Source organism: Enhydra lutris, unplaced genomic scaffold (assembly GCF_002288905.1).
Source record: "Enhydra lutris kenyoni isolate GAN:26980312 unplaced genomic scaffold, ASM228890v2 scaffoldscaffold13, whole genome shotgun sequence".
Lineage (NCBI taxonomy): Eukaryota > Metazoa > Chordata > Mammalia > Carnivora > Mustelidae > Enhydra > Enhydra lutris.
In genome coordinates this window covers 36,654,170-36,673,623 of record NW_019154097.1, presented here as the reverse complement: position 1 = coordinate 36,673,623, position 19,454 = coordinate 36,654,170, and the positions used below count along the sequence as shown (strand labels likewise).

Below are 19,454 nucleotides of genomic sequence, written 5' to 3'. Positions count from 1 at the left end.
ACACTGCTTTCTCCTTGGAACGTGTATTTGTAAGAACAACTCCAGCTGGGTCCCAGATGAATGGGATCCAAACCCAAGGACAGCCCTGGCCCATCTGTGACCACGGAGCAGCTTCCTTGTGGGTGACCAGCCATCAACCCCGAGGCAAGGCCGTCCCCCTCCCCTGGCCACATCACCCCCTCCAGCTTCTGCTGTTCTCAGCCAGAGAGAGGTGTTGGGCACCGGCTCAGCCTGCTGGACGCTGGGCTGGCTCATGCCTACGTAAAGCCAGGTCACACCCTCTGGGGATGTCCCCAAGCACCTGGGGCCAAAGTGCAGCCCTGTGCAGCTGGTGTCACGGGCACACGGGGAGGACCAGGGTCAACTGTACCCAGCGCCGAGACCCCAGCTTTCCTCTGGAGGGGGGGCTCGCAGGGCTGCTCCGGTTACCGTGGGCAGCACTGGGGAGCCATGGCTTGTCCCGGCTCCGTCGCCAGTCTTGTGTGATCAGGACACCCAGCCTTGGGAGCAGGGCTGTGTCACACGTAGTCCAGAATCTCTGTCTCCATCTCGTTGTCACTGCCATCGGATGGCTTGAAGTCCTCCTCCTCCTCCTCCTCATCCTCCTCGTCATCCCCAGACTCGTACGTCAGGGGCTCCTTCCCCCTGTCGGCCTTGGCCGGGCTGGAGAAGAGAGCTGGGGCCAGAAGACAAGGCCATGTGTGTCTCAGCACAGGCTTCCTGGGTAGCAGACCAGCTACTGCTGGCCTCAGCCCGAGAGAGGTGCCAGACAGCCGCACGTCCGGACCGGCCATCGGGCTGCTGGAGGCCTGTTTACAATGACGGGTGTCTGGGCTCAGGCCCTGGAGCAGCTGCCTGGGGAAGTACAGAGGGCCAGGGGGCCTGGCACTCCACAGTGTAACAAGCACTTCAGGGGACCACGGAAGCCAACAGCTTTGAAAACCACGTCCCCAGAACCTGGGTAGCTTCACGGGTCCAAGGGACCCCGAGAGTGTGCAGGAGTGCTGTGAGTTTTTTTCCCGGAAAAAGGGTCGAGAGCCTCAAGCAGAGACTCTCAGACAGGGCTGCGTCCCAAACGAGGCTGGGAGTCCCTACACCCGTCAGCTCCAGGGAGTCCGGCGGGGTCTGGAATCTGGGGCTGCTCTCGCTCACACGCCCCCGCCTCATCAGACCCACAGACCAGCAAGTGTTCCCTACTCCCCACATCCCACCACCAGCAGCCAGGGCTGCCTGGTCCCCCACACCTGCTGCCCCTGCTCTCCCGGTGCAAAGAGATAGGCAGGACGCACCCCCAGATGGCTGGAAGAGGTGGGGGGTGTCAGGGCACAAAGCAGTGGTTTCAGCCCGGCTCTAGCCCTGCCCTCCGGGCCTGTCTCCTGCCTTGACCCTCCTGGGCTGAGCAGCCTGACTCCCTTCCAGGGAGAGGCGGGCAGCCTGGGGGATGTGGCTTCCAGTGGGATAATTCCACTAGGGTGTAATTTACTGGGAAACGGGGCCTGTAGGGATTCTTGCCCTGTCCCAGCGTGGGGCCCCCTGCACCCCGAGCGCTCACCAGGCCTCTTAGAGCGGATGGTCTGCCGGATCATGAGGGACATCGTGTCCCTCAAGTCATCGCTAGTCTTGGGAAGGCACCAGCCATCGCGCTCCGTGCAGCAGGTCTCGGCCCCGTCGTTGCGGTGAATAATCCTCTGTAGCCTGGGGATTGAGACTCGGTGTTTGGGGGAGCTCCGCTGACGGGGGCCCCAGGGTGCGGCAGAGGTGGGCCGGCGCTGGGAACGCCCGCACGCAGACGGCCGTGCAGAGGGCAGAGCGTGGTGCTGAGAAGCACCCACGAGGGGAGCACCCACGGGAGCCGGCCGTTCCCAGCTGAGATCCCAACCAATGTGGGCCCCGCCCCCAAGCTGCACACTTCGGGGGGAACATGTGTACTTTCCTGCGGAACCCCAGGCTCTCACCTGATTCTGCTGCATCTAACGTGCTCCCGCCTCTTCCCATCCCAGTGCCCCCCGCCACCCCTTTTAAACATGACTGAGAACAACTGGCTGGGAGGTCGCTTGGGCTCTGGGGACGGCCGGGTGGGGGGGCCACAGGAACCGTGTCCCGAGCCTTCACGTGCGTGATGGAGGAGGGGGATTGCAGCTCTCTGCCCAGGGGCGCAGCCCAGGCGGATCCCAGAAACTGCTCCTGTGGGCCACGAGGCTGACGGAGGCACCCCAGCACCTGCTGCCCAGGCAGGGCTTCCCACAGAGGCTGACGCCCAGCGGAAGAGGGGCAGGGAAGGCCTTGGTCCCAAGCGCCACCATCCCCACCCTCAGTACGTACTCGTCCACGTTCAAGTCACACAACTGGTAGAACATCTGTCGATAAGGCGGCAAGGCCCCCTCCCGGAAGATGTAGACCGAGTCCTGGGGAGAGGACAGGAGGATGGGACAGTGCGTCAGAGCTCAGAGCGCTCCCTGGCCGGTTCGCGCCTGGCAGGCCTGACTCCCCACTCCCAACCCCCCCGGATTCAGGCCGTCTGGACAGGCCGGGGACTAGGAGCTGGCATCCAGAGGCTCTGACGCCCTCGGCCCTGGGGCCATGAGCCACCTGTGTGGCCCACCATGTGCTAGGGTGCAGACTGTCATGCCAGCTTTGCGAGCCTTCTACAGTCTGCCCTCGTTCCTCATCACCTCCTACCAACTGGGCCCCACATGGAGCCCGCTGAGAAGCAGGGTTTACTGAGTGTCCATTTTCTAGAAATAGGGATGGTGGCCTGAATGACACAGCCTGAGGAGCAGGACAGCCATTGAGGCCAAGACATGGCGGCCTCATGAGAAGAGGACACGGATGGCGCCTGTCTCCTTACCTGCCCCTCCCGTGTCAGCTGCACGTGCCTCCCCGCAAACAACCCTCCCAGCATGAGGCAGCTGAGCCGGGTTAGGGACAGAGCCCAAGGGGGTGCGAAGCCCACAGACTCCAGCCGTCGAGAGTGCTGAGGACCTCAGTACCCCACTCCACCCACAGTGAGGGGCCGGGCGGTCTGCCGTGGCTCTGCACACACGCGCACACACCACGTGGCCCATCCGGGCAGGGGCCACAGGCTCACAAAAGGCAGCCACGCGCAGTTGCTGGTGTCACCCATCCCTCTCTGAGCCACGCCCAGATGGTCCTGAGTGGCCACGGGGCTGGGTGGTTCACACCAAGCCCTTGGCATGCTTCCCAAGGCTGTCCTGGAAGGCACCAGTGGGCAGAGCTGCCTGTCCAACCCCCTCCTGGTGGCCTCGACTAGGGACTCTGGGAGCAGGAGTGCGCCCGGCCTGCACGAGGGAGGTGCCTCCTCTCCACGGTCCGCTGTGCCCTTGAGCAGGTGGGCTGCTGCTCTCCTCTGGGGCTCGGGGGGCACCCACCTTGAGCTTGTACTTGTTGGAGGTCGCTTTCCGTGTGCCAGGCGTCCCCGATGGACCCAGGCCCTGCTTCAGGTCATGCATGGTGACGAGCTGGCTGGCTGTGAGGGGACAGCAGCAGTACTTGGGAATAAAAGGGACGTTTCTCCCCGCCCCTCCCTGGCATGCTGGTCAGCAGCGCCCTGGGGCAGCCCCTTGGGACCCCCTCCCCCACCGGCCCAGGGACCCATCTTCCTCAGTGTCTTTCAGTGTGAGGGCAAACCAGCCCCGAGCCAGCAGTGGGCAGAGGCACTCACGCATCTTTTTGACGGTGATGGGGAGGCTGTAGTTGTAGGTGCTGCGCTTGGCCTTGACGGGCATATCACTCGGGGCGTAGCCTGCAGACCGGGAAAGGCGTGACGGGAGCAAGTGGGCGCAGAGGCCCTTCCGGCCCCCAGAACTGGCTTTGTGCCATCGGCGCACCAGGGCTTCACTGGGGCCGGCTCCTGAGAAAGGAATGCCAGGCCCCCACGCACAGGTACCAGCAGCCACCACTCCAGCGCCAGCCTACAGGACCGCGAGCAGTGGCTCACCACAGGCCAGGGGTCCGGATGCTTACCGGGCGCCTGGCCCCCACTGTGGGAGCCAGCAGTGAGAATAACCGGGTGGATGAACAGCGGGGTCAGCAGCTCGAGGGCCAGCGATGGAGCCAGGACTCCAGCTGGGACCCCCACTTCTACGCTATTCTACAAAGATGTCACCAAGAAGCAAAGGTTTTTTTTATCTTTCCCACGTCGATCATCCCCACAAAAGAGAATACTAGCAGAAAAAAGATAGTGAGAGAGAGAGAGACAGCAAGGCAAGGTTTTAGTTATTTTTACCGTATTTCATTCCACAACGGATTCGGAAATCAAGGACTTGATAAATCTTGGCATCTGGGTTTTTTCGGGGATCATACCCGTATCGAATCCACAGGCTTCTCCAGGGGCCTGTTATCTGGAGACAGAAGGTGGAAGGGTAAAGAGGAGCGAGGCCCGTCCCTGGCTGGCTCAGGGATACAGGCCCGGGGTGGGGCAACGCTCGAGAGCTGGGGAGAGCTCTGGAGCCCCCAGCCGGCCTCTGCCGTGTGCGGCTCTGTCACTTTGGGCTGGTCACTTGGCCTTTCTGAGCCTTGGTCTTCCTGTTGGAGGTGTCAGGAGCCCCCTTTCCCATCGCTTCTCTTAGGATTACATGAGAAGATGCCCTGGGAGCCTTTCCCACGCCACCTGGCGCACAGGAAGTGCCTAGGGAGTGTTTCCGCCATGCCAACAAGCATACACCTGAGGTCCCTATGTCTGGAAAGCTGATGCTAAAAGACAGACAGCAGCTCTCTGAAGTCTGGAGGCAAGAGCCTTCCTTCTGCCCCACCTGTCATCATGTCACGGTCACGTCTCAGCCTCGCCTCCCCAGGGCTCCATGCGGGCACCCTGGGTAAGGGAGAGTGCTTTCCTCCAGCGCCTCTGGGAACCTCGGTAACAACGCCTCACTCCCTGGGCCTCCTGGACTGAGCCAAAGGCAGATCTGCCCCTCCCACCCCCACCCCCACTGAGCCCAGGCAGAATGAGCCAAGGCTGGTGGCCCTGTGGTTGGGGTACCTGGGCTCTGCAACTAGGCTGGGGGTCCCAAGTGGCTCTGTCACATGCTGGCTAGAGGACCTCGGCACAAGTCACCTCTCTGAGCCTGGCTCTGCCTCAGAGGCAAGAAGGGAATCCCACTGCCACCCCCCAGGGACGAAAAGGGATAGAATATATACCTCTAAAGCGAATATAATATATAACGATCCGGTCCTTAGAATGTTCTCAATACAAGATCACTTAAAAATGTATAATCCCTGGGGCACCTGAGTGACTCAGTGGGTTAAAGCCTCTGCTTTCAGCTCAGGTCATGATCCCAGCGTCCTGGGATCAAGCCCTGCATCGGGATCTCTGCTCAGCAGGGAGCCTGCTTCCCCCCCTCTCTCTGCCTGCCTCTCTGCCTACTGTGATCTCTGTCAAATAAATAAATAAAATCTTAAAAAAAAAAAAGTATAATCCCTTTACTTAAAAGTTATAACTACTCTTTAACCCTAAAATCATCCAGTGCGGCTAGCGTTACTGGGAGGCCATGGAGGGCCTCCCTGGGGCTCTAACAAGCCACCTGGGATGGCGGGGAGGGGTGCTGGGACAGGGCCACCTGTCCTTGTTGAAGCTCCTAGAGGTCCTATCAACGATCAGGGTGACTCTGGCGGGAAGCAAGGGGAGGTGCTCACCATGTAATAGGCCATGAAGGGCAGCAGGACCTTGAGCTTGTCGGGGTGGATGCTGATACTGGCCTTGACGGCATTTCGTGACCAGACGGGACGGATTTCAAACAGCTGGGGGTCAAGGCAGAGACTGAAATGAGCGCCAGGAGCCTCCTGCCCGCCTGGCTCAGGCTCTCCAGAGTGGTCTGGTCCCCAGCAGAGCCTTTGGGAGGCGAGCTGGTAGAGAGCAGGGGCTGACCAGGCAAGGAGCAGCCTCCAGGAGCCCCTGCGCTCACTCACGGGTCCCTGGCTTTGGAAGCGGGGACCGCACACCCAGCCTGGGTCAGGTGTGGCTGCAGGGCCTGGGCATCCTGGAACAACCACGAAGGACATGGTCTCTGTCCTCATGCAGCTCACAGGATAGTCGGGGAGGCAGATGACCGAAGGAGCCAGAGCAGGGCCAAGATGGGGACATGCCAGAGTTCTGGGACCCCGAACCCCAACCTGGAGGGTGGAGCCTCAGTTGGGACGTCGTGAAGGCTGAAGGGGACGGCCTGGCCCACGGGTGGACTGCAGAAGCCAGTGTGGCTGGGGGATGGACGGGGTGCCTGGCTGGGGACTGGGCTGTGCCTGGAGGACTAGCAGGGCCCTCGGAGAGCGGCCCCTCACGGCTCCCCATGAGGGACCAGTAAGGCTGGAAACCAGTCAGGAGTTCACACAGTCTCTTTAAGAAATAAACCTCCAAGGGAACAACCCGCTTCAGCAAGGGCTGAGGGGAGCCTCCGTCAGCAGCAATGTCGCCTCCGTGAGAACCTGCTGTTCACGCCTGGGCGGGCCTGAGCAACAGAGGCCCTGGCAGCTCCTCCCGGGGCCTGCCAGCCTGGGGGGCAGGGGGAGGCAGGTGGAAGGCCACTCAGCCCCCTCCAGCACTAACGTGGGTGAAGCCGCAGGGGGCACCCAGCAGGTGCTCCATCTGGTTTCCTGTCACCAGGGATGGGTAAACGAAAGCTTCCTGAACCCCAGAGCTGCACTGGGAAGTCACGAGCAGGCAGGGCACCGACTGCTTACACCCTTCAAGGACCTCTCCAGAATTCTGAGAAGTACTTGAAGTATTTTCAACCTTGGGAATGTAGGGCTTATGTTGGCATGGGTCAGAGATGTGACATCTGGAGACGAAATGTTCCCATGTGCTGATGACCCGGTTATATACAGTCAGCACAGCCACGGGCAACACAGGGGAAGGGTCTGGGGAGTAAAGGGAGGCGGTCCGCGGGGCTCACCCTCCGCAGCTCCTCCTCCACCTTGCGGTCCGTGGGGTTGGTGGAGATCCTCCTCCACGTCTGGACGGCAGCCTCCAGCGGCTGCGTGGGTACCTCATCCTCCTCAAAGTTGACAAAGATGGCATTGTGGGGGCGCCGGGCCCTGCTCAGGCCGATGAGGTTCTCGCCTGAGACGGGGGGGTTGTTGTAGCCTTCCCTGGGGCGGAGAGAGCTGGGGTGGGCTGGGGCACCTCCAAGGGGACCCCAGGCACAGGCCTGCTGGACCAGGCAGGGAGCCCACGTGCGGGTGCCACTCCCTGGAGTCTGGGCTACGGGCTGGGGGAGAACCCCGGCACCTGTGCCGACGGCCGGGCGGGAACGGGGCAGCGACCGTGCCCACGGCTCACAGAGGCCTTGGGCCCGCAGCTTGGAAAACGGGTGGGGGTGAGGGGCGGGTAGCCAAAAGCTGTGAGGCTGCTGGTCTCACAGCCGCACTGAGACCCGTGCGCACCAGACAGAACCGTGTGGCTCGAGCAGGGAGGGTTGGCGAGGCGCAGCCACAGAGGGCGCACTGGGTCAGTTGTCCAGCAACACGGACGACACGTACTGACTCCCCTGACTGACTCACTTAACACTCAAGACAACCTTCCGAGGAAGGAACCCATTTCCTACGAAGTAACCGACAGCAGCTAGAAACCTCCCTAGGGTCAGAGCTCGTAAAGACAAGAGCTGGGACTCCGGGCCCCGTGAACCCCATCCCGCACCCTTTGATGGTTGGCATCTAAACCACAGCTGGGTGAAGGGAGGCTGAAGGTCATTACTGAACAGCACCGTCCTACAGCACAGGGGTCAGGAGGGAGGGTTCTAGAGGCCGCTGGGCTCAGGCTGAACTGTGGGCGCCAGGCCAGGATGCCCAGGTGGTCAGCTCATTAAGGCGGATGTCGGGGGGCCTGGGTCACTCAGTCGGGTGGGCATCTGCCTATGGCTCAGGTCATGATCTCGGGGATCGAGCCCTACATCAGGCTCTCCTCTCAGGGGGGAGTCTGTTTCTCCCTCTGACCCTCCTCCAGCTCGTGCTCTCTCTCTCAAGTAAGTCAATAAAAAATCTTAAAAAAAAAAAAAAGTTTGGTTGTCAGAAACGTCAAGGCTGCACTGAAGCAGGAGGACAGTCTCAAGTCCCACAGTGTCAGCGATGCCCACACGGCCAATTTCGTTTCATCCGTACCCCCACTTCAAACCCACGAAATTATTGTGAAAAACACTTTTTCACTTTTTAAAAAAGGGTTCTTTAGAAGATGTATTTATTTCAGTGGGGGAAGCCAGCGAGAGAGGGTGAGATAGTCTTAAGCAGACTCCGTGCTAGTGAGGAGCTGGACATGGGGCTTGATCTCACAACCGGAGGTTATGACCTGAGCTGAAACCGAGCGTCAGGTGCTTACCCAACTGAGTCACCCAGCTGCCCCTGAAATACATTTTAAAACATGTCCTGGACTCCCACGTTCTCATTCAGGTGATTATCACCTTTTATTTATTTTATTCTATTTTTTTGAGTGGGGAGGGGCAGAGGGCGTGGGAGAGAGAGAATCTTAAGCTGGCTCCACACCCATCTTGAACCCAAAGTGGGGCTTGATCTCATGACCTTGAGATCATGACCGGAGCCAAAATCAAGAGTCGGATGCCCAACTGACTGAGCCACCCAAGTGCACCCAGGTGATTACTACCTTTTAAATTTGTTTCCATTCTACCTTAATTTTCTACACAAGTAAAAACCATCTGCATATTTATAAGGAACACACTGGAAAATAAAATTACAAAGACAGCAAGTCTGTGCCTTTTCTGTAAAGTGACTCTGTTAGAAACCACCCCAAAAATGTGTAATATGACCCTGACTTCAAAGACATCCCCCAAGACCCTGAACACCCCTAAGAGAGAAGGCCCCAGAGGCTCACTCCCGTTGGTGGGCTGCCTGCTGGGACCCGGTCACCACAGGGAAAGGGCTCCTTGGGCCGCCTCACCGGGTCCCCCACTGACTTTCTCGAGGAGGGACCCTGAGGGCCAGCCTCCCAGACTCTCCTCTGCCCAGGGTCCTGCAGGAAGCTCAACTTCCCTGGACCCAAGGAGGGGCCCGCAAGGCTGCAGCCCGGCCCCCGCACCAGCCCTGGTGTACCCCAGAAGGCCAGCAGAGCAGAAAAATCAATAGTGGCCCTGGGAAAAAAGGCAGGTTCTTTCCATTTGCTGGAACATCAATAAACCACATGGGGATGAAAAAAGGGCCTGTGGTTCAAGGGCAGCCGGCCTTCCTCCCTTGTGCCTTCCCCAGAGGACTGGGAGCAGCTGCCTACACGTCCCACAGGACAGAGAGGTGACTCAGCGGCTCGAGCCCATGCCAGGGCCCAGCAGCCCAGAGGGGTCTAGTTTCCCTTGTGTATTTTGTGTCTACTTCAGGCTCTGAAGGGAAATGCTTGTGGGGGAAGTAATCAAAGCATTTCAGAAATATGCAAATTGTCTATCCCATGCCTAAAACTCCTTTGTCAAGTACCACACAAACAGAAAAACCTGTCACCCCTCGTGGAGGGCTTCGGCTGGGAGAGGTGTGGCCTGACCCTTTCTACTTACACCGTTGTTATTTTCTGCCCCTGGAACCACCACTTGCTCCTGTGGTCAGAAAGGGCCAGGGATTCAAGAGACCTGAGCCTTGCGAATGGAAGCTGCTGGGAAGCCTGCCTCTGACTGGGGAAACTGAGGGACGGCTGGCACCGGGAGGCACAGGGGACGCCAGTAATCTCGCTTGTCCTGGCAACAGCGCAGCAGGTTCACGTGACAACACAAGTCCCGCCACGTGGGAGGCACCCGGACTGATTTCTCGAGGACATGCTGGGAAGCTGGGGCCTGGCAGGGGCGCAAGTGCAGGACGGGGGCCAATCGCAGAAGCTGGGGCCACAATTGGAGTGTTCGCTCTGCTTTGGGCTGTGCTTGGAACTCTCCGTGTTTTTTTTAAGGGAAGAGAACAATGCACTTTCTCCTTAGGATCAAATCTAAGGCCCTCACCATAGTCTCTGTGACCTTCACCCCACCACTCTCCCAGACTCCCTCTGCAACCACTCCTTCACAGGCACCGGTCTCCTGGTCTGGAATGTTCTCCCCAGATCTTCACCGGCCCGGATATGTCATCACTTAGGTCTGTTTCAGATGTCAGCCCCTCTGAGGGCCCTGAGCCCTCACCCACTCACTGCCCTTATGCCCTTTTATGTCCTCTAAGATGTGCATCTGGCCACGGGCCCATCACTCACTCCTGGCTCACTCGTGCTCCATCCAGCTCCCCACCCAGCCCAGCAGGGACCTCATCTGTCCTCTGCTGACCCAGGGCTCCAAGCAGTGCCCCAGGCCATGACCCTGGGTCCGCACTGTTGATGAAAACATTTAGTGAGGGAAGAGAACATTCTCATCCTCTCACCCCTCTACAGGTAACTGCTCTGGGCTCCATCTTCCAAAACCTTCTAGGTTTCTACCGTCATGCCACAATTTATTTTTGCAGCACAGGATGTGCTCCTACACCTGCCTTTTTCACAGAGCAAGGCACCCTGGCCAAATGCCACATGGGCCCACGAGCCTGCTCTCCCACACGCTGCACGGGGTTCCCTGGCCCGGAAGGGCTGAACGTTCACTGTCCGCATCCCTACTCATGGACGATCACTTGTTTACTCTACCAAACTCGGCCGGCCACTCACTGTTCCAAGTATTCCAAGGTACTGCTTTGGGGCACGAGTCTTCCAAGTCTTAAGGTGACATCCTGATTCCTTCTCCATGGCGTGGGAGCTCTGAGCAAGGTCTCTACATCACCGCTTCGGCTGCCTCTGGGACCCAGCTCCCCTGACCACAGGGCCCTTGCTCTGAAACGTGATGTTGCAGTGGCTGGGGGTAGAGTGGAGGGGCTTACCGGTGCTGCGTCTCTGGCCGATAGAAATAGTCCACTGGGGTGTCCAGCCGAGAGAAGATGGGTGGGGGGATGTAGAGTGGCAGCTCTTGGTGGAAGAAACTCTCCTTCTCGGGTTTGAGCATGAGCACCTTGTCGTACATAGACATGTGCCTGCCGCCCACATCCGTGTGCACCGCCAAGTACTGGAAGTCGGACATTCCTAGAAAGAGAGGCGGCCAGATGGCGGGCACCCCACTACACCCTCCCAGGAACTGGCGGCTGCGGCACGTCGACACCCACACGTTCTCCGAGGTGCCGAGGGAGCCTTGGAGGTGGGAGCCAGAACAGCACCCTCTGAAACACTTCTGCACACGCGACTCTGTGCACTTGGGAGTCTCCCGACAGGGCCGGGGTCGGGGAAGGCGTGGTGCGTGAGGGTCTGGTCTAGGTCAGCACTTCCTGAAATGCAGAGTGCACACGACGCACCTGGGGCCCAGCTGAAGACTCTGGGACTCTGTTCCTCAGACAAGCCCCCAGGCCGGCCGCCGCTGCGGGCCAGGATGCGGACTGAGTGGCGGGGTGCCAGCTCGAACAGACGGATGGAAAACGCATCATGGGAAGACCTCGCCCCAGGAAGGATGGCCATCGTTGGGGAGCACCACATGGCCCAGGAAGGATGGCCCTCGTTGGGGAGCACCACATGCCACCAGCACGACTGACGTTCAAAATGCCCAGTGTGGGATCCCAGGTCCCGGTTCCATCCCTTTCCACTTTCCAGCCCCTCTTCCGCATCCAGCTCTCCGCAGACCGTCTGAGAGCTGCGGCTGACGCTGCGCATCCACTAAGGCTTCCTAGTGATCTGCCAAGTGCCTCCTGTGTGCGTGAACTGGCCCTTTCACGGCATCCCCCAGACCCCGACCCTTCACGAGGGCCTCAGGAACCCAGGCTCCCACACTGTACGGAGAAGAGCCGGAGGCTGAGGGCAGCTGAGCGCCCGCCCAAACCAACTGGCTCTGTCTTACTCGCCCGCCCCGCCCCGCCCCTTACCGCCTCCTCACTGGGGCTCCCTGTGGGTAGCAAACTGACTGAGGACCCCACGGGAGACATCCAGGTGGCCAAGAGTTCAAAGGAACATGAGGTCCCAGGGGGCTGAGATGATCTGGGAAGGCTTCAGAGAAAAGGCAAGACCAGTACAGAGTCAAGACTCAGAGACGGTTCTAAAACACTGACGGTCAAAAATTGGAGACCTGCTAACCAGTTTTATTTGGCCCCATGTAACGGCCTTAAAAATTACGGGATTACCTAGAACACGAGCCTTTCTGAAGAACGCAGATGAACAGCAGTGAGCCCACAATCCGCTGAGGGCTGTGCATGGAGGGGGAAACGCGTGTCTCTCGGATGGGGCCTGGACTGTCCAGCTCTGTTCATCCCCCGCCCCTCATTCCAGGGCACAGACTGGCCCCCTTCCCAGTGTGAGCACCCACAGAGCACCTATAGGAATGTGGACACAGGTCCTAAAATAACCCAACGCAGGAAGCTGCAGTTACCTTGAAACTTGTAAATGGTGGAGATGATGCCAAGTATCTCTATGTCGAACGTGGCCCCGGGGTGGGGCTCAAGCCCCGGCAGCTCCCTCTGCCGCCTGGTCTTCCTCCTGACCCGGAGCAGCAGGCTGCTGGTACTGAAGCGGTTGGCGCACACAGGGTGGCAGTAAGGGTCCTTGGGCCGGAAGTACAGCTCCAGCCTCTTGGTGGAGTCCGCGTAGATCTGGGGCCAGGTGGAGGCAGAGCGAGGCAGTGAGCAGCTGAGCGACGGGCAGAGAGCTGCCCCTCGCTCAGCGAGAGCCCGATGGTGACCCAGACGACAAGGGGAGGGCCAGGGGGCGCAGAGTTCATTCCCAGCTCTGAATTCTCAAAAGACCCATTCTTCGAACCCAAGTATCTTCCTTTTTATCTGGTAGAGAAAATGAGGTTAATCTCCCCTCCTTCTAAGAGGCTGGAGGCTGCAGACGGGGAGAGCCAGCTAAGTAGAGCCCCCCCACTGCAAGGGCCTGTTCAGTGCAGGGAATCAAGTCTACCACGGAGGAACTGAGGCTGGCAGGGCGGGGTGGCTTGTCTTGACCTTCCTTCCCCCAGGTACTACCTGCCCCACACGGTCTTCCTATCAGTCTCACGGGCAAACGTTTCCAGGTCCAAAGGAAATGAAATCAACTAGTAGGAAGCACTTTGGCTCTGCCTAGCTGTCACCTGTCCTTTCCGAGACTTGTTCCTTCTCCTTAAAACGGAGATACGAACAGCACCTACTCACAGGACTGCGACGACTAAATGAATCGCTGAACCACGGAACAGGCGACACGCTTAGTCTGGTGTCCAGCTCATGGTGAACACTCTACGCGGGTCGCCCAACCACGAGTGCTTGCCCGGCACACGGCAGGAGGGACACAGTAAGGGTCAGCTGTGTGGCCACGAAAGCCCCAGCAATGCTCACTGGGCCAAGAGTATCCACCTCCCACCTTGCTGGTCCCCAGCACTGATAGCAGCCTGGTCCCTAGGAGGTGCTCAGGAACCACGGAGGGGGAAAGCAGGTTAGGAGCCCCGACCTTCAGGAATCCCCTCTCGCAGGACACAGATCAGTGAGACTGTGAGACTGGGGACAGCCCCCACTGCGGGCGGGCAGAAAAGCTGCACCCGCGGCACGGAAGGGGCGAATCAGCGGCGGGTCTCTTCCAAAAGGCTCACGCTGCAGTCGGCTACAGACACCCCTGGGGCTCGTGAGAGCGGGGGCCCTGTGGGTGCCACCGTGAAGTGAGTAAGCCAGGACGAAAGAACAACACGCGGCTAACCCGGCTCCTGTGGCGTTCGGTGCTGCACGCGGGCTTCCCCCATTCACTAAGCCAGAGAAAGCGCAGCCAGAGTATAGACTTCGGGGGGAGACACGCGTGAGCTCAAGCCCCCACCGCGCCCGCCGCAGTGTCTGACCCGACTCTTCCTCCCGGAGTCTTCCCCGGGAAAAGGGGCTACGGGACCTAACCCGCTGGGCTGCCCGAAGATCACGTCACGCACCGGACGACTTCAGGAAGAAGGCACGACGGCGGGAGCGACCGCGGCAGACCAGGCTCCGCCCTCCTGCAGGTCACAGCCCCGGAGCCGAGCGGCCAAGACAGACAACACGTGTGAAAACGTAATTCCACGTTGGAATTAGCCGGTCGGGGCTGCGCAGGCCACGGTCCCCGCGGTCCTGGGACAGGGCGCAGCTGGGGCTCCCTGCCTCAATGCCCCGCGCCTGGGCCTTCGCGGTGAATGAAGCGGGTCCCCGCACCCCGGGAGGAGGGGACGGAAAGGACCCCCCGCCCTCCCGCGTCTCCACCGCAGCCCGTTCCCGCGGCTCCCCAGGAAAAGCGGTCCTGCCCGGCGCGCGGGACGCCAGTCCCCGCCCACCCGCCGCCCCGGCGCCCGCCCCGACTTCCGCTGCCACGGAGCCCACCCTGCCCCGGGTGCTCCCGCCCCGCCGGCCGAGGTCCCAGACTGGGTCGCACCCGCGGTCCCGGCCACTCCCCCCCCCGTCCCGCTTCTCACCCGGGAAACGCCCTCCTCGCCGCCCAGCGTCCGCAGCATCTTGGATACGTCGCGCACCACGCCTGGGTACTCCACGCACACCATACGCCGCTCGCGCCGCAGCTCCACGGGGACCGCGATCCCCTGCCCCGCGTCGGTCGCGCCCGTCGCCGTCGCCGCCATCCCTGCCCGTCTGGCCCGGCCCGCCGCGGTCCGCCCCTGCGCGCGCTCCGAGGGGCCTCGCCGCAATGGTTCCGTGAAAGAATCGTTCCGGGTCCCCTCGCCGCTCCAGTCTCTCTACATCCCAGGGCTCCGGCAGACTCGAGGCCTCTGAAAGCAAAGGCCAAGTCCAGACCCCCAGGCTTCGGGGTGAAGGATCGCCTGGTCCTCAATTTGGGGTTTAAAAAAAAGAGGGCACCCCCCCCCCAGGGGCGGGGCAAGAGCTTGTCGCCGCTAGCAACCCGCGAGGGACCCGGAGGACTGAGAGACACCGCGCAACTCTCGGTTTCAGCCAATGAGAACCCGAGGGCCGACGAAGCGACTCGGAGAAGCCTGCTTCCGCCCCTTCTCGCCCGCTCATCGATTTCAGCCAATGAGGAAGCACAACCGGGCCGGGTTCCCACCCGTTCCTATGTCTCCTTCCAATGAAGACTCGGGGGCGGGCTCGAGGCACACTTCCGGCCCGCCTTCCGGCGTGGGACCATCCGCGGCTCTGGGTAGATTTCCGGCCGAGGTCGGCCGCGGGGTCTCCGTGGGTCTCTGACGTGCTCCGGCGGCCGCTCGGGGGAGGGGCCTCCGGCGGCGCGTGGAGGGTCGGGTGTGGGCTTGCGCGCCGCACCTGCACGCACGGAAGTCCCCGAAGCGCCTCGGCCGCGGGGCTCGGGGTGCGGGCGGTGGGGGCAGGGGCAGACCCGCCGCGAGGCCTCGAGGGCCCGGGGCCGAGAGGACGGGGAGAAGCTGCTTCGGCTGATGGAGACCGGGGGAGCGAGGGGACCAGGCTTCCCAGAGGACCTCGGAATGGAAGGAGGGGCCTAGTGGCCCCGGGCGCGTGTCGGGGTCGGCGGCCGCACGGGCCGTTGAGGGGGTTTTCCGAGGAAAGGCCGTCCCCGTGGCGGCACCGCGAGCGGTCACCGGCGGCAGCCGACGCGCGAGCCGCGAGCTCCGGGCAGCCCCGGACGGCCTCTCCGGCGGCACCTGGGGCAGCTCCCGCCCCCGGAGGAGGCTCCGTGCGTGAGGCCGCGTGGGTCTCCGGAGTGTCGCGCCCTCCATGATGGCACTTCGGATGTCGCGCGTCCGCTTGACCCCGCGCCGTGCGCAGCGAGCTCGGTCTTCGGGACGGGGACTCTCAGCTCAGGTCCGCGTGGTCAGCCGACAGACCGGCGTGTCCCGTCAGAGCCCGGGGCGTGCGGTGCGCGTGGGTCAGTCCTGTCCCGGCGGGGGCACTTGGGGGGAGGCGAGGAGGGCTCTGGAAGGTGTTTCTTGTTTGCTCCAAACATCTTACCTGTTCACTGGACGGAGACGGACGGCGCGCGAGCAGGGGGGGGGGCGGGGGGGGGTGGAGGAGCAGGTTCCCCGCTGAGCAGGGAGCCCGACCTGGTGCGTCCCAGGACCCTGGGGTCGTGACCGGAGCAGAAGGCAGAGGCTTCACCGACTGAGCCCCCCGGCGCCCCTGGGAAATGTTTTCTTTGGGCCCCAGAATCTGAACATTGCTTTCTGGGCCCCTGGGTCGGTCTGGGAAGCACGCAGTAGGTCACAGTAGGTGTTTCCAGTTCCTCAGCCAGTCGTCCCCGCACCCTTCGAAGTGGACAGTAGTGTTCACTTTGGGCCACCAGGTGGCAGCAGAGCGTTCTCTCGGGCAACACCGCCACCTGGTGGTCACTGGTGCCCGTGACAACTGGAAGAAGGGAAAGGAGCCGCCGAAGGAGGAGAGATGGGCAGGGGACGCGGGGAACGGAGCCTCCCGACAGTCCTGCGCGGGGGATGCGGGGGAGGGGTCAGCAGCCCGCTTCCGGCCTCGTCCGGCCACGCCTCTTCTCCGACCCACTTGCACGCATGCGCAGGTCCGGAAATCCTCCCGCGAGTCCAACCGCTCCCGAGTGTTGGAGCCTTGGAGCTAGCCCAGGGGCTTTCGTTTTCCTTTTAGCTGCAAGTGGGGCGAACGGTTGTCCCGAACACTGGCCTTCCTGGTCAGCTCGGCATCCCAGAGCAGAACTAGACGAAATGCACGCAGGAGGGAGCTTCGAAGTTGCTTCACGAACAGCGTTTACGTTGCCAAGTTAAATATTCTCAGATGCGCGCCAGGCGGAGGTAAATTTGCAGTGAAGCTAATAAAATTTAAACACCAGGGCCCCTCGACTGCAGGTGCCTCTGGGAGGTCCCTTACCATTGTGTTCACACCGGCATACGCTTTTATAAAATTTTTTAGAAATAAGACATTTCGACCACAATTACCTACCTGGCCTGCCCTCGATCGCACCTGCCCTCGTTTTGGGAGGCATCAAAGGGGTCACAGGCATTTAAGGGACTTGACGAAGGGGAAGTCCAGCCGGGAGTCCGTTGGGTTTGGATTACATGGAATACGTGTGTGGTCCACAGCCGGGCTGTTGCTGGCCGTCCTGCTTCGGAATGACTTCCAGGAACACACACTCCACCAGAATGGCACGCGGAGAACGTGGTTCTCGTCAACCCTTGCAATGGAAGCTCTCTGTCAAGATGTGATAACGCAGACTGAACAAGTACAAATGTGACATACATTTCTGTTTGGTTTTAATGGGAATCGCACAAAACAGAATTTCGGGAATTCTGTGTAGGGCTCGACTCTGTAGAGGTACTATGGGGAGCCAGCATGTCTGGGTACAGAGTAGCGCGTTCTACGCTCTCCAGCATATCTGACCTCTGTTTGCTACAGCGTTCTCTGTTCCAAGTTGCAAAGCTGAAAAAAAGGTGTTCTAACCAGCAGTAACAGAAGTCGGATTTTGATCAGCCAGACTTTCCATGCTCTGCAGAAAACGTTAACAGATTGTCGGGCGCCTGCTTGCTCAGTCAGAAGAGCGTGCACCTCTTGGTCTCAGGCATGGAGCTTACTTAAAATAACTACCAAAAAGAAAGTTTTTAAAGATTTTTTTATTTACTTGACACAGAGAGAGCACAAGCAGGGAGAACAGCAGTGGGAGAGGAGAAGCAGACTTCCTGCAGCACAGAGAGCCCGATGTTGGGATGCTGGGCTCGATGTCAGGACCCTGGGATCATGACCTGAGCTGAAGGTGGACATCTAACTGGCTGAGCCACCCAGGTGCCCCGAAAAATATCTTTATTTTTTTTTTAAAGATTTTATTATTTGAGAGAGAGAGAGAGAGAGCATGAGAGGGGGAAGGTCAGAGGGAGAAGCAGACTCCCCTTGGAGCTGGAGCCGGATGTGGGACTCGATCCTGGGACTCCGGGATCATGACCTGAGCTGAAGGCAGTCGCTTAACCTACTGAGCCACTCAGGTGCCCCCCAAAAAAATGTTTAATAAAAATTATTGTTGTATGAGAAGGCAAACAAGGAATATGTAGCTAAAGTATGTGGGAAAAGGTGTTCTAGGGTGATGTCCAGACTTTGATTAGTATAAATTTTTTCCTGGATACTTAGATGTCATATAGAATTGTTTATCATTTGTCATAGGTTTTTTTCCCTCATTCTAAATAGTGATTTGCTTTTCCACCTAATTTTGTGTTCTTAATGTTGTATTCTTTGGTGTAGAGAAGGACCTTACCAACGTGTATGCTTCCAGCACCCCCGCCCCATCTCAGAACTGCCCCGAACTGTTTCACTGTTACGTGGCAGCACATGGTCATTCACAGCTTTCTAAATCCTAGCTCAAAGTGGGACCTCTGGGGGCACCTGGGTGGCTCACTCAGTTAAGCGTCTCAGTGTAGGATCCTGGGATCAGCCCCGAGTTGGGCTCCCTGCTCAGGGGGGAGACTGCCTCTCCGTCTCCCTCTGCCTGCTGCTCCCCCTTCTTATGTTATCTCTGTCTCTGACAAATAAATAAAATCTTCTTTTTTTTTAAAGCGAAACTTCTCAGGGCGCCAGGGTGGCTCAGTGGGTTAAAGCCTCTGCCTTCAGCTCAGGTCATGATCTCGGGGTCCTAGGATTGAGCCCCGCATCGGGCTCTCTGCTGAGTGGGGAGCCTGCTTCCTCCTCTCTCTCTGCCTGCCTCTCTGCCTACTTGTGATCTCTGTCAAATAAACAAATATAAAGTCTTAAAAAAAAAAAAGCGAAACTTCCCTTAGGATCTTTTCCAAAGTCTGTACTGCCTGTCAGGGTGTCCTTCTGTTCCCTCCCTCCCCCTCTGCTCCGTCTCTCCCTCTCCCTGACCCCGTCCCCTCACTTGAACATGTATCCAAATAGCCATTGTGATGGTTTTCCTTGATCCATGAGTTTTTTTTTTTAAGAAATCTCTTGCTCAATATCCCAAAATTGGGAAATTTTAAAATTATCTTTTCTGTTCTTGACTTCTAGCTCAATTTCACAATAGTCAGGGAACATACTCTACATGATTTCAGCCCTCCCTTTAAAATGTTTTGGGACTTGCTGAGGCTCCTGGGTGACTCGGTCGGTTCAGCACCAGACTTTCGGTTTGGGCTCAGCTCATGATCTTGTGGCCGTGGGACAGAACCCTGAGACCAGCTCTGGGCTCAGTGCTCAGTCTGCTCGGGATTCTCTCTCCCTCTCCCTCTGCTTCTCCCCCTCCCCTGCTTGGACTTGCTCTTAAATAAACAAACTAATGAATTAATTAATCAGTTTTAAAAATTAAATTAAAATGTATTGGGACTTGCCTTATGACCCAGCACACAGCCTTGTGAAGCATTCTGGGTCCGTCTGAAAACAATGTGGCAGGTGCGATGTCTTATCTCTTGCCTGGGACGATGTCTTATCTCTTGCCTGGGGGTACGTCCGTGTGGGCGCCCACGTGTGTGTGCGTGCACGCACGCGCACGTCTGCTCAGTCTTTCAGAGATGTGTTAAAATTTCCCACGTAATCATGACTTCGCCTAGTCTCCTCTCAGGTTTGTGATTTGGCTTTGCTTCTGTCCGAGGTCCGTGTGTTTGTGTACA

The 19,454-nt window shown here is 59.4% G+C and overlaps 1 protein-coding gene across 1 annotated transcript; it reads right to left on the bottom strand.

Annotated features, from left to right (window-relative positions):
- Positions 1-7: 7 nt before the first annotated feature.
- LOC111145590 (general transcription factor IIIC subunit 5) lies at positions 8-14,543 on the bottom strand. Its single transcript, XM_022500568.1, has 11 exons — positions 14,376-14,543; positions 12,348-12,567; positions 10,822-11,020; positions 6,906-7,101; positions 5,653-5,757; positions 4,247-4,361; positions 3,683-3,763; positions 3,390-3,487; positions 2,323-2,405; positions 1,553-1,695; positions 8-676 (listed from the first exon to the last, which is right to left on the bottom strand). The coding sequence occupies exons 1-11, from the start codon at positions 14,535-14,537 to the stop codon at positions 519-521; spliced, it is 1,560 nt and encodes a 519-aa protein (XP_022356276.1). The 5' UTR covers positions 14,538-14,543; the 3' UTR covers positions 8-518.
- Between the last annotated feature and the right edge of the window lie 4,911 nt (positions 14,544-19,454).

Coding starts and splice junctions, on each gene's coding strand:
- LOC111145590 (XM_022500568.1), bottom strand. CDS start 14,537: ATGGCGGCGACGGCGACGGGCGCGACCGACGCGGGGCAGGGGATCGCG. Junction 12,568..14,375: donor GCGAGGAGGGCGTTTCCCGG/GTGAGAAGCGGG, acceptor ACCTGGCCCCAG/ATCTACGCGGACTCCACCAA. Junction 3,764..4,246: donor CCGTTGTGGAATGAAATACG/GTAAAAATAACT, acceptor CCCGGTCTGCAG/GCTACGCCCCGAGTGATATG.